The following is a 12961-nucleotide window of genomic DNA, read 5'->3' as shown; positions in this document are numbered from 1 at the left end:
GTCTTGCCCTCTTGTTAGCAGTCTTTGTTTCCCTCTTCTGCGGAGATGGCCTGTGACAGGGTGTGGGTTTGGCTTTTGTTTACACCAGATGTGGCTGGACAGCAAGAGGAAGTCCTGCCTGGGAAGCAAGGGCCACGCCAGAGAGCTGAACCATGTGGTGGGGAGGCAGATGCTCCTCTCCCTCAGTGCTGGACGCAGCCTGGCAGGGCGGATGGGTTGCTGGGTGGGCGAGCGGAGCCCTGTGGCAAGCAGATTTGCCACCACAGCTGGCTGGCAGGAGGTGGGCAGCCTTGGCCTTTAGTTGTGCACAGAGGGAGGAAAGGAGAAGAGGAGGAAGGCTGGGCTGCTGCTTCCCCGGGGGTCTCCTGTCGCCTCCTGTGTGCTGGGACAGAAGCTGTAGAGGTGGCCAGCCTGGGACATGAGCAGGGCTCTTGAGTAGTGCTGGGTGGCGTTCAGCATTGGGTCAGCCAGGCCTGGCTGCACGCGTGGGGATGTGCCGGCATCTGCCCATGCCTCTGGGGACACGGAGAATAAATGAAATGCAAACTCCAGGCGGTTTAGTAACGAAACTACCTGGGCACTGTCCGGGAGGACTGCGAGGGCTCGGAGAGCTGCCAGTGCGAGGCGGCCACGGGGCAGTGCCGGTGCCTCCCCAACGTGGTGGGGCAGACCTGTGACCGCTGTGCCCCCCACACGTGGAGGCTCGCCAGCGGCGCCGGCTGCGAGCAGTGTGGCTGTGACCCCACACGCTCCCTCGGGCCTGCCTGCAACGAGGTGAGGGGAGCGTGGGGCATGCTCCGACAGCTTGGCCTTTGCTCCGGCGTGGGGCCGAGCTGCTGAGGTTGTCACATACCCTGTTGGGGTTTTTTTGGCAGTTCACGGGGCAGTGCCAGTGCATGCCGGGCTTCGGAGGCCGGACCTGCCAGGAGTGCCAGGAGCTCTTCTGGGGTGACCCAGGCGTGGAGTGCCGAGGTGAGTCCAACCCCAGCGCCTGCTCCACCTGCTCCTTTTGGAAGTGACCCAGTGGCCGGGCATGCCGTCACACCCCGGTGCACTGGGACACCCCTGCCGGGAGCAGCCCCTCCGGTGACCCCACCAGTGCCCACACGAGCCTTGGAAATGAGGGAGGAAGGCATGGTGGGGTCTGTCCCCGGGGTTTTGGTGCCTCCAGGGACAGGAGGTGCGGCAAGAGCCCAGCCTGGCGCTTGCCTGGTTTATTTTATTTCTTGTTGGACCCTTATTTAGAAACAAACCTCTCTGTTTAGAAACTAACTCTTCTTTAACCGTTACATTGCAATGCTGTCAGGTAAGCTGGTTGTGGTAAGAAAACGTATTGCAAATGTTTGGGTTTGAGAATTGGTCTGGAAACCAGCTTCCTTTGCCTTTCGATTGTACCTAGTGGAAGACCACTGTCTCCTCTTGTGTCTTGTTAGGGAGCTGGGCCTGAAGAAATAAGTTTTTTTTTATTTAGGAGGAAACTTTCCTTATATTTCAGATGAAAATAAAGGAGTGAGCAGAGACCATGCAGCAGGTTAGCTGTAGCTACATGCCACAAAACAGCGCCATGAAGTCGCTTGTTTAGAGAACTGGATGCTCTCTGTCCTTTCATTATAAACAAGTCTGTTCATTGGCTGGAAAAGAAACTTCAAACACTGTCCAGACCAGAACAAACTAGTATCTCTGATCTGTTCAAATAGGAGCCTCTGCCAGGAGGGTTTGCAGTAGATTAAGGTATTTTTTCCTGCAGGGAGGAATGTGCTTGCTGTGGTCTTTTTAATAAATCCCTTACAATAGAGATACCTTAGAGGCCATTATCTAACCAGATAGGCAGGTCACAGCTACTTGGTTAATGCAGCAAATGAAAGGACTGGGGAATTGTCCCAGTTCCTGAGTACATATTAGGTTTCTCAGGGGCGAGGCAGCCTTTTGGGGAGGCTGTGTGTGTTCTGGCGTGGTGAGGGGCGCTGACCCTGCCGGCTCCGGGGCAGGGATTGTCTCTTGGTATCAGCTGTCTCCATCAGGGTTTATTGATGGACTCCATCCGCATACCTTATCAGCAGGATTTTGCAGCGTAGCAGCATTTCTGGTCTCTCATGGAGTTTCTGCTGCCTTTTGAGCATGTGAAAACCTGCTTTTTAACGTTTCTGAAGTAAAGAGAGGATATATTCTTCAGAGCCTGTTTTTACCACGCAAGCTCCATGCTCTCCTTCCAACCTGCCCCCCCTTCTGCCCCCAAGTGACGTGGGAGACTCGCTCAGGTGGAAATGCAGATTTTCCTTCAGGATTGCATCCAACAGGAGGTCTCTGTGGCAGGTGGGGAGAGCCGGTGCACAGGGCTGAGCTGCAGCAGCCTGCGGTGCGATGCCCCGGATGGGCTCCAAGCGTGCGCTCGCTCGGGGAGCATATCCAGCCCCGCGGCATTGCCGCATCTCCCCAGCATGGTGGGGTCAGTGCCTCCTGCCCTGTCTCCCATCCTTCCTCGGCAGGGAGAGAAGTGACTTCTCAGCCCTCATTTAGTCCTGGTGAGCAGAGGGGTGATGCTCAGGCTGGCAGATGTGCAGCCTGCCACGTGGGCAGGTAGCAGCTGTCAGTGGTAAGCGGTTTGCAGGCGAACTGGAAAACTGTGCGGTTTAAGGAGTTGCAGAGCAATGCCACTGGAAAACAGCTTAAATATGGCCTGTGGCCAAGGTGAAGCTGGAATGGAGGCGGGGATTCATCACAAAGATGTCGGCTCCAGCTGCTGGGGGACACATGGACTCCTGGCCACGGTGCTTGCCACCTGCCCTTGGTGGCACGCTCATGCTGGCCCAAGCAGCCAATACGGCCACATTTTGTACTGCGTTCAGGAAGAAAATACAAACTGATCTGGATGGGGAAAGGCGAGAGCTCTGAACCGTGTAAGTATGGATGGACAGTCTTCACTGCAGGCACTGAGCTGATGCGGAAGTGTGGACGTCAGTCCTGACAACTCCAGGGTGGGATTCTCCACTGGCCCGGGCAAGTGGCTTCTGCTCAAGGTTGGAAATCATAAGGTGCATCACTCAAGGGACAGTAACGCGTGACTTCTTCACAAGAGGTCTTCAGGCTGTTGGCATCAAGAGACACGAGCTCCTGCTGAGAAATGGGGACCGTACTGCCCACGTTGTTGTGACACCCTTTAGAATTTTTTAATTACTAAAAAAAAAAGTGAGTTCATGTGAACACAAATGCCTGCAAATAACGTCTGGACACAGCTATGTGAAGATGTACAAAATGGCCCATCTAGGGCAGGCCGGGGGCTGCAGCCCCCCATGGGGTTCCCAGGTGCTCGCAGCAGCACTGAGCTGTGGATGTGGCCCCAGGGTCCCAGCATGCTCCACTGGAAACCAGACTCCAGGTCACGCTTCCCCACCGTCCTCATCGATGGCAGTGACCATTGCCAGCTGCTGCCCGTGACTTGTTTTCTAGAAATCTTGGTAAGATCAGAGATGGCAAAGCAGCAGCTGGGGGAGGCAAGTTTTTGCACCTGGTCTTGGTGCTTTGATTTGCAGTCTGTGCTCCCTGCAGTGGAGAGAAAGCATCATCCGGTATCTCCTCTCTGCATGTCCCCAGTGATCACACTGGGTCCAGACCGCTGGGGCAAGCTAAGGTAGGTGCCTACGTTTGGGCAGCATCTCGACCCCTCAGTACTGGGTACGGTCCCACCGCCCACAGATACCCCTTGGGGATTATGCACTGCAGAGAGTCTGTAGGACTGGGTCTTCTGAGACTGCTTACCCCATGCTTTAAAAAAACACAACAGTTACTCATTTAATTTAACATAATGCCTGAAACAAGCACAGGAGAGGCGTAGAGGATAGGGAAAAGCCCAGCGTGTCTCTCTTGGCCTCGTGCAGTGAGCAGGAGCTGTGCAGTGAGCATCATCTGCTCGGGGGGCAGTGCCAGCCCCTTTACAGGACTCTTCTGGCTGTTGTTTCATCTACGAGCTATATGCAGCTCTACACAAGCCTGCACGTGAATGTGTGCATGTGCATAAAAATCCTTGCTAAGGTAGTAAATAAAAGGATTACAGATTTCATCAAACTTGAGTCTCCTAGGCATTCTGCTGGAGCTTTTCCAAAGCCTGGCAACCCAAATGCAGGACTCAGCATGCTGAGCTCTGCGCTGACTTCAGCCCACAAAGCACATTTCTGGCAGGAAGCTCCAGGCTCCCAGGAAGCCTCTGAGATATGGTGTGGCTGCAGAGACAGCTCGAACAATGCCCTTGCGCGGTAGATATTTAACATTTATGTGTTTTATATATAAAGGAGATGACAGTTTTACTATCATCACTGTTTTAATTGAACAAACAGAACAGAGTGCAGTTAGTAAAAGGCATTGTATGAGATTGAAAGTTAGGTGGTATTGCTATCTCCCCTTTACAAGAAGCATACCTTTGTCAATATTTTTCTGTGTTGGATTTGAGTATCAAGCCCTATTGTAAAAAAACCAGAATTTAATTGAACTAAGAAGAAAAAAAGTCATGTTTTTATCAAATACTCATTGCAGACATTGGCAGAAAGTTGTTTTTCTCAGTTTTTAGTCTTTGTTATGTACCTGGTGCCAAAACATCTGTTCACTGAAAATTACTCCATTGCCATTTAAGAATAGGCTTCGTAATCTTAATTTAACACCTGGGTTTTAAACTAGTCATGTAGGCTGCTTTTATAGGAGGTGTTTATGGTGTGGAGAGAAAGATTAGCAGATGTTTCTTTTCCTTCTGTGATAAGTGTCTAAAGGAAGTCAGACAAATTCTACGCTAAAGGAAATAAATATAATTTTCACTGTGAGTTTCATAATTTCAATTGACCGGTGGTCTTAAAATATTGTAATGTATATTGATTGTTTCCAGAAAATTGCCCTTTTGGCAAGGTCTGCTAGCATGTTAAAATGCAGCACAACTCTAGTAATTCTAGGCTGGGATCTTATCTTAACACTCATACTGAAAATCATAACGTTGAGGAGTTAGCAATATGCTTACAGGTTAATTTGAATCAATAGCTGATTATTCAGAAATTTGCTAGCTCTGCAAAACTTTCAACCTTACAAATTGCTGACTGGTTTTATCATCATAGTGCCTCACTACCACTGGGAAATGATGCCAGGAAATCATGTTTGAACAAACCCTTTGTTTTTTTGCTGTGGAGGAGTTAAACATTTGATGCTCTCCGTCCCCAATCTCAAGCAGTAAAGAAAATACTTCTGCAAAAATTATTTCTGTTCTGTGTAGGATGATGTATGACACTCGCTTGTTCCTAGCATCCTGCAATAAGACATTAAACACTGAGACTGATCTTCATACAGCCCTTTCAGCATCCATTATGTTGTCTCGGCTGTAGTATGAACTGCTCTGACACACCTTAGTTTAAATTAAGTGATATGCAAATATGGCATATATTAAATTACAGTAGCTCAAATGGAAGTGAGTTCTAAATATTTAAAATCAGAGGGAAAGGTAGCAGAGCTGTCAGAGTAAGTGAAAGATAAAGTGGTTCATAGATCCTTATGAGCTTGAAGCAAACCACTTGAGCTAGTCATTTACTTCTTTGGGATTTCTCCCCTTAGGTTTCTACAAGACTACATTCAATAAACATGTATGAGTGTTACTTTTATCTTTAAGATCAGGAAAAAAACATTACTAAAAGAGAAATGCATTGATCATGGTGGTATAAAAATTACTCATGGATATTCTGTGTGCGTGCACATGTATTTGTGAATAGATGCAGCTACAATCTTTTGTAGTCATAAGTTGCTAATCAGCAGGTCCTGACTGAAGAATTTGGCTAGAAAATTTTCCTGTCAAAAATGTGATTTCACTTAAGTCAGAGTATGCCATAGAAGAATGTCTGATTGAGTTAAACACTCAATTAAAGAAAACAATACACCCAGTTCCAAAATGACATTTTGAAACAGAAACCTATTGTTTAACTTAGTAAATGCTCCTTTGAAAACCCTCAGATCTTTGACCAATTATTTAAAAAAACCTTATTTTCCTCTGCTATATTTTCTATGGGAGGTACTGCAGTGTCCTGCTCTGCTTACCCAGGGACAGATTTGATCCCTGTCTAACTGATCTTTGAAGTAAGCAGTCCTGTCTGTGTTAACTTGCAGCCCTTCACCCTGGCCTTTGTCCACTCCTCTGTATGAAGGGAGAGGAAGCAACCATTTGTCTTGAAGGCCATTTCCAACCCAAACTGTTTAAGGCATCTAAATGTCTTGCAGTAAACTCAGCATCTGTGTGGTTTCACAGTGCAAAATGAACCACTTTTCCCAATTTCTAGTCACGTAAGCATAGGTAAGGCATTTAAAAAGAGCTTACAGGACTTCATGTCTTTCCCTTCCTATTCAACAGATACTATGTTAGGTGGAGTATAAAGCCATCGCTAGCTGCTGGATAATATCTGAAACGCTTCTGCATCCCTAGATGTGCCTGCATGTTTCTTGTTGTTCTTGGAGAAAATTGGATTAACCAGCCATATGCTAAAATTAGATGTTATAGCTACTCAAGTGTGCTGGTTAGAGCCGAAATCTCCAGAGCCAAGCTATGCTTTGAAGGTTGTGTTTGCATTAGCCTGTTTGAGTACATCAGAAGCAAAACTGCTCTAACAGCATCATTAGCACGGGACTGCATAGGAGTAGGCTCACATGGTGGCCATAGGAATAGTTGGACATTAATGAAGGAGGTGGTAGAGGAGTGAGAACTCCACTGTGGCTAGATGTGATACTGGGGTACTTTGCACAAAAACGATGCTGGGCATGACATGCTGGATCATTCTGGCAGTGTTCACTCTGTTTCTAGCAGGTGATGGGAATCAAGGCGTCTCCTGTTTTCACATCCCAGTTCATTGGTGGTGGTAATCAAATGTCACATGAATCCTGTTGTGGATGTGCACGCACCATCATGAGATGTGCATGCACTCACCACAGAGACTGAAGCCAGCGAGTGCTTGGTAAGCAGGCGTTGCATGAGGCAAAGAAGTAAAACCTGTGTGCTGATCTATTTGCCTGGTGGCCCACGGTGTTCAAGGTGCTCCTCACTACCTAGAAGGCTTTATATGATCTTGTCCTGGGCTTGCTTACCTCCTCGTGAGAAGTCATCACAGCTGAAGTCATTTGACGGTTTGATCCCAGCCATGCTGTAAAGGGAAGATGCTCTCTGCAAGGGCCTTGGATGTGCTCTGTGCCAGGGTGTGAAATAGCCAGTTGGTGGTGGCCAGGGCACAGGATACAGGACTCCTCCACTAAAGGCACTGGAGATGGTGGAGGTCCTGTTCCACGTGGCCTTGGAGGGCAGAAGAGCAGTTTCTGTGGGTTTCTGGCTGGCCAAATTTAGTTATTAACGTGGTGTCCGGAAATTGGGACCCAGCATCTCATAGCAGCACTCAGAAACTGACTCTAGTGAGGAACAGAGATGATTTCAACTGTGGCTGAAGCGCTTGGCTAAGGTCATCTCGACTCTAAAAGAGAAGGTCGCATGTAGCCAAACACTGGCATGCACGTGTCATTTGTGAGATAAAAGGATTGCTCACAGGATGTGAGCTGTAAGAGGAGCAGTGATGCTTTTCTGAGAATTTAAAAAATGTTTCGGTCAGTGCCACAGTAAGGAGTTGTCCGAGGGCTGTAGCTAGAGAGACCGTACCACCAACATGTAGAAATGCCTCCCAAATTTTCAAAATGGAAAGAAAATAAAATCTACTGGAATCTTCCTATTCCAGTTCTGAGGGAGGCTTTTTCTTGTTTTGCTTTAAACTATGTGATTTTACTTACAAATAGAAATAAAATTATCTTCAGTTTTACCTTTTGGTTTGAAAACTGGTGTGGTCCTGTGCACAGTTAATGACTTTGGAAGATCACAAAGAAAGAGCAAGTGTGAGACAGCCCTTTTGAAAGCCATTTTATATATGTTGGATTCACCGTACTGAAGTAATGCAGAGCCAGCATTGCCTGCTTCTGGGCTTGATAGAGAATCCTAAACTGGATAAATAACCCACAGTAATGTTGTACAATTTTCTCATGGGTCCCACAAAGCTCAGTTTGGAAGTTTTGTAGAATTCTAGAAATATGATGATTCTTCCAACTGTTGTGCTGTATTTAGAATAAATTACTTCTTTGCTCTTTACCATCTCCCAACAGGCAGCCATGGAGTTTGGGTTTTCACTTTGCAAACTAGTTAGTACTTAAATTCTCCTCTCCACTTCTGCAGCATTTTCTGACTCCAGAGATTTTGGAATCCACATTACCATGTAAATGCTACTAAAGCCATGTCATCTGCCTTTCCTGAGCGTGCAAGGTATTCAGGAGTAGAATTACCAACATGGGGTGGTTTTTTTCACTTTAAGCTTTTTAAATCCGCAAGTAAATATAGTGATCTGATTTGCCAGCAGCAAGTATTCATGTAACTTGATCAGATCTCAGGATCTTTCAGAAAAACGACATGCCGTGTAGCCTCTTTCTGTGCAGAGGAATTTGGACAATTCGTCATTATACCGAGGGCCTTATTAGTTGACAGAAGGTGTTAACTGACCTCCTTCAAACAGGAACTCGAAGCTTTGCCTGCAGGGAACATATTCCATGGTGAGTTGACTACTTAAGCGCTTTCGATGTCTCTCTCCGTGTCAGGGTATAATTCAAAGAACAAAGGACCATTTTGCTCAATTGTGCAGGCAGCAGAAGTTATTTTTGTCTCTTGCCTATCATATTCTCATTGTACAAGAAAGGCATTTTGTTGAGGAGCGATTTGTTCTGCTGAGGCTCTTTGTGTAATTTTTGAACTGAAGACCACCACTGTGTTTTGGCATTGAAGCAAACAATGTACAGTCTTGAAAACGGCTTTGTGTTTTGCCCTTTTTTCAAGGGGGCATGTGCTTGGGGTGTGTGAATTGATTTATGGACCTTTTTGAGCCATTAACCTCCTTCAAGGATGCCTGGTAAATGGATGTGTAAGTGAAGGCTTTTATCAGGTATCGCAGTACTTTTCCTGTTTAAGGAATGTGTGCTTGACCTGCTTCGGGTGTACTCTGCCACAAAGTTAGATAGATGACCTGCCTATTTTCAAGGCCTCTCTTTTTGTTCTTTGCTGCTATCCCTTTATTAAAAGCTTTGCAGGTTAGTAATTTCCTCTGCTGCTGCCTGCATAATTAAGGAGGAGGAGAGGTCAAGTGGCAGCCCTGCTGCATGGTAACACTTCTCCTGATAGCGTTATTGTGTACAAAGTGTGTCTGTGCTTTTAGAAATGACCGTGCATCAGTAAGTTAATTGAGCAACTTCTCTTCATGGCAGGTTAGTACGAAAGAAGTGCATCTTTATTCTAAAAGCTTGTTAAAAAAGGGTGTTGCCCAAACCTTATCACTCCAATTTGGCAACCACCTGGAGCCCCTGGGTCTTACCTGACTAGCATATAAAGATAGGTAGGTGTTCACAGTTACCAAAATAAGAATGAAAGTCCATTTCAGGAAGGTGTGAATACTAACTCCTGAGTTGGTGCTCAAAGTGTGAAATAATTAAAAAATAATAATAATTTAAAAAAATCAGTTAATCGGCCTCATTCCCACTTGAGGTTGACAAGCAGTGTGTAGGCTCTTGGTCGTTAGCACCCATATTGTAGAAGACACCTCTGTTCTCCCTTAGACAGGGCTGCCCATGACCACATTCTTCGTTCTATTCTACTTTTCACTGCCTGATTTTTTTTTTTTTCCCATTTTCTGTATACCCAAAACGTCAGCCCAGTGCCAGGCTCCTCAATGCATGTTGTGAATGTTTTCCAACCATCTGTGGCAGGAGCACATCCCGAGCCAGGCCCTGTACCTCTGCATACAAGATCTCTCCAGGGCTGTTACTCCATAAATTTGTCATGTACTTCTTTGAAGCCACCTCAGCTTTTAGCACCCATGGTGTCTTGTGGTAGGGAGCTCTACCACTTAACTAAGCACACTGTAATCAGCTATCTCCTTTTATTGTGCTGTTTGTGGGAGGTGCAGGGGAGGGAGGTTGATTTTTTTGCTCTGCTGGATTCCTCAGTTGACCCCTACTCCTGTGGTGGAGGAGACAGTAAATGGTTGTTCCTTGTTCACTTTTTCTATTTCACTCATGTTTTGCTCTTAAACCCCTCTGCTATGTGCCTGCCTGTTGTTTCTTTTCCCATCTGGAAAGCCTTACTCTACTTACTCTTCATTGTAGGAGTGAAACTGGGATCTTTGTCTTCAATTGCTATCCAACTGACATCCAAACACTGCAAGAAGTGTCCATCCTTGCTCCATTATTGTGCCTGTTTCTGAGATGTGCAGATCCTAGTCTCCCCTAGCGTTATTTCCTTGTCTCTCTCCCCTTCCACACTCAGCCCTGGTTCCCCCATACCCAAGCAGACACATCCATAATTAACTGATTATAAGCCAGACACAGACCACTTCGATACTCATTTCCCTACTTCATTACAACTGGTTGAATGATTTTTTTTTTCTCCCTGCCAATGTCAACATCATTTCCTTCACTGTAGCCTTCACGCATGCCTTTCTCCTTCCAGCTTGTGATTGCAACCCTCATGGCATCCAGACCCCGCAATGCCACCGCGCCACCGGGCAGTGCATCTGCAACGAAGGGGTGGAAGGGCCGCGCTGCGACAAGTGCTCCCGGGGCTACTCGGGCTTCTTCCCCAACTGTGTGCCGTGCCACCAGTGCTTTGCCCTCTGGGACGTGATCATCAGCGAGCTGGCTAATAGGACCCAGCAGTTCCTGAATAGGGCTAATGCCCTCAAAATCACTGGAGTCACTGGCCCATACCAGCAGACACTCAACACCCTGGAGGAGAAGCTCAGTGAAATTAAAACCATCATCACTCAAAATCCAGCTGCTGAGCCCCTGAAGAACATTGGGAATCTCTTCGAGGAAGCAGAGTGAGTACAGTCACAGTTATGTGGGTAAGTCTAGTGTGGGAAGGAGTGGGAGTGCCAGCGAGCTGGGATTTACTTGAGTGACTGATGCCCACACGCTGAGCTGAGGACACCTCAGTTCTGCTCCTCCAGCTGGGCGAGGTACACTGTGGCTCCTAGCGCTGGTGGAGCACCTCACCATGCTCAGTGCTGGCAGTGAGCATCATCCCACGAGTGGAAACCTGGCTGGGGAAGGTAGGAGCAGCATACCTACCATGCTCTGGGCAGGGGTTGTCCTGCTCCCACTGTGCACCAGGCAGCTAATTACTGCGGAGCCACTCACACTTGCCTTGTGCTCCCCCGGGGCAAAGGACAAACACTGCTATTATGTGAGAGAATGAAGAGGGGAGAGATTAAATTCCTGGATTTCAGTGTGTAGCCGATGAGTTGGAAACTTGGGCTCCTTTCTGCACTCTTGAGTGTGTGCGTGGGGAAGCACCAGCTTTATAACAAGGATTGTTTCCATTTTTCTCAGGCAGGGTAGGAGCCTTGTATTTTGTTTTAGGGCTAAGTATACAAAAGATGGTAGTTTGTGCTTTTGGATGTGGGGCAGTTTAACATCAAGTAGGATTACAAATGCTTTCTAGCCCTGTGTGCAACTGCTCGAGCTTGCTTGTGCTTTGTAAAGGGGACTGCACAAAGCCAAGGGGCGAGGATTAAAGCACAAATGTCTCAATTAGGGATACACTTGTGCCCTGCAGCTCCCCCTCTCCAGCTGCAGAGCTGGGGGGTTGCTGCTGCATTTGGCCTCTGTGTGTACTGCGGGAGGTCAGAGCAGCTGAGGAGCTGCTTTTCCCTAGCGCATATATATATATATATATATATATGTATGTATGTATCTGTTCTTGCTCCTCTCTGGCTGCCTGGGCTTTGAAGGACTCCTGGAAAACAGCAGGCTGTTGGGCCATTGAGAGAGCTGTAAATTGATCACGGAGCTTAAATACTGCCTGATTCTTTCAGAATGAGGAAACACTGGGATTGGTGGGATCACCATGGATGGGAATAGCTTCCTTTGCCCACTTCTGTTCCACAGCAGCATTGATGTGTAACATACACTTGCCTTTCCTTTTAGGGTTATCCCACTAGCTAAAGCCTGCTCTGTGGCTTATTGAGGCCATGCTGAATGCTGGGGGCGGGAGGTTTTCCTTCATAGTCCTAGAGAAACGGCTGGTGAGGAGGGATCTTTACAGATGAGTTAAAAGAATCCATTGTGTTAAAACTAAGGCTTCACCCCCCCGCCCCACTTCCTGAAGTTCAAATCTGTCCCATGAGCTCGTAGTAATCAAAACTGCATTTGTAGCTGTGTGGGATGGGAAGCAAATTATGTATGGATCATAGTAGTAAACTCTGACCTATGCAGTTGCCATGATACAAGAGCATTACACCAGTCCTCTGGAATCTGCCTCCAGTTACTCTTACACAAAGCAGCTGTTTTCTGAGCAATTTGGTGCTTTGAGTTTATAAACATGCTGTAGATTAAAAAGTAGTTTTGTATGATAAAGGAAACAAAACAGTATTCTAGGTAGGCATGTTGTTACAAATCACTTAGAGCTCCACTGAGGGAGGACAGGTTCTGCCGTGGGAGAAGCTCAGCATGGCTCTAACACCACTCTTCAGTGAGGTGAAGCACCGAGGCTTACAACCCTTTCTCCTCCCCTGGTTGAGACCTGTGCCTCTGTTTTACAGAAAGCTGACAGCAGATGTTACAGTTAAGATAGCCGACATAGAAGAAAACCTGTCAGCCTTAGCAGTGAAGAGCAATAGCACAGACGCTGACGTGAGTGCGCTGGAGACAGATGCCAAAAGCCTAGACCATGTCGTGAAAGAACTTGCAGAACAGCTAGAGTTCATCAAGATCTCTGATGTTCGGGGTAAGTGTCGCAGGGAGGGGGAGAAAGCAGTGGGGTGGCCAAAGATTTAATTAGTACATGGTTTTAAATACCAGGTTAATCTTCTAACTTGTAATAAAACATAGTTCCTAGGAGGGCAGCTTCTTTCTGTGCATTAGCAGAGTTGCT

General features: G+C 47.0%; 1 protein-coding gene across 1 annotated transcript in view; it reads left to right on the top strand.

Moving 5' to 3' along the window:
- The window catches only part of LAMB1 (laminin, beta 1), a 42344-nt gene that overhangs the window by 20163 nt on the left and 9220 nt on the right, over positions 1-12961 (top strand). Inside the window, exons 20-24 of the mRNA XM_009324386.1 lie at positions 60-280; positions 592-774; positions 876-972; positions 10538-10907; positions 12630-12814. Of these exons, the coding sequence (XP_009322661.1) occupies positions 60-280; positions 592-774; positions 876-972; positions 10538-10907; positions 12630-12814 (1056 nt within the window). The remainder of the gene's footprint in view (positions 1-59; positions 281-591; positions 775-875; positions 973-10537; positions 10908-12629; positions 12815-12961) is intronic.

Source organism: Pygoscelis adeliae, unplaced genomic scaffold (assembly GCF_000699105.1).
Source record: "Pygoscelis adeliae isolate BGI_AS28 unplaced genomic scaffold, ASM69910v1 Scaffold315, whole genome shotgun sequence".
In the NCBI taxonomy this organism is placed as follows: domain Eukaryota; kingdom Metazoa; phylum Chordata; class Aves; order Sphenisciformes; family Spheniscidae; genus Pygoscelis; species Pygoscelis adeliae.
The sequence above is the reverse complement of the archived record's forward strand: the minus strand, read 5'-3'. Positions and strand labels throughout refer to the sequence as shown.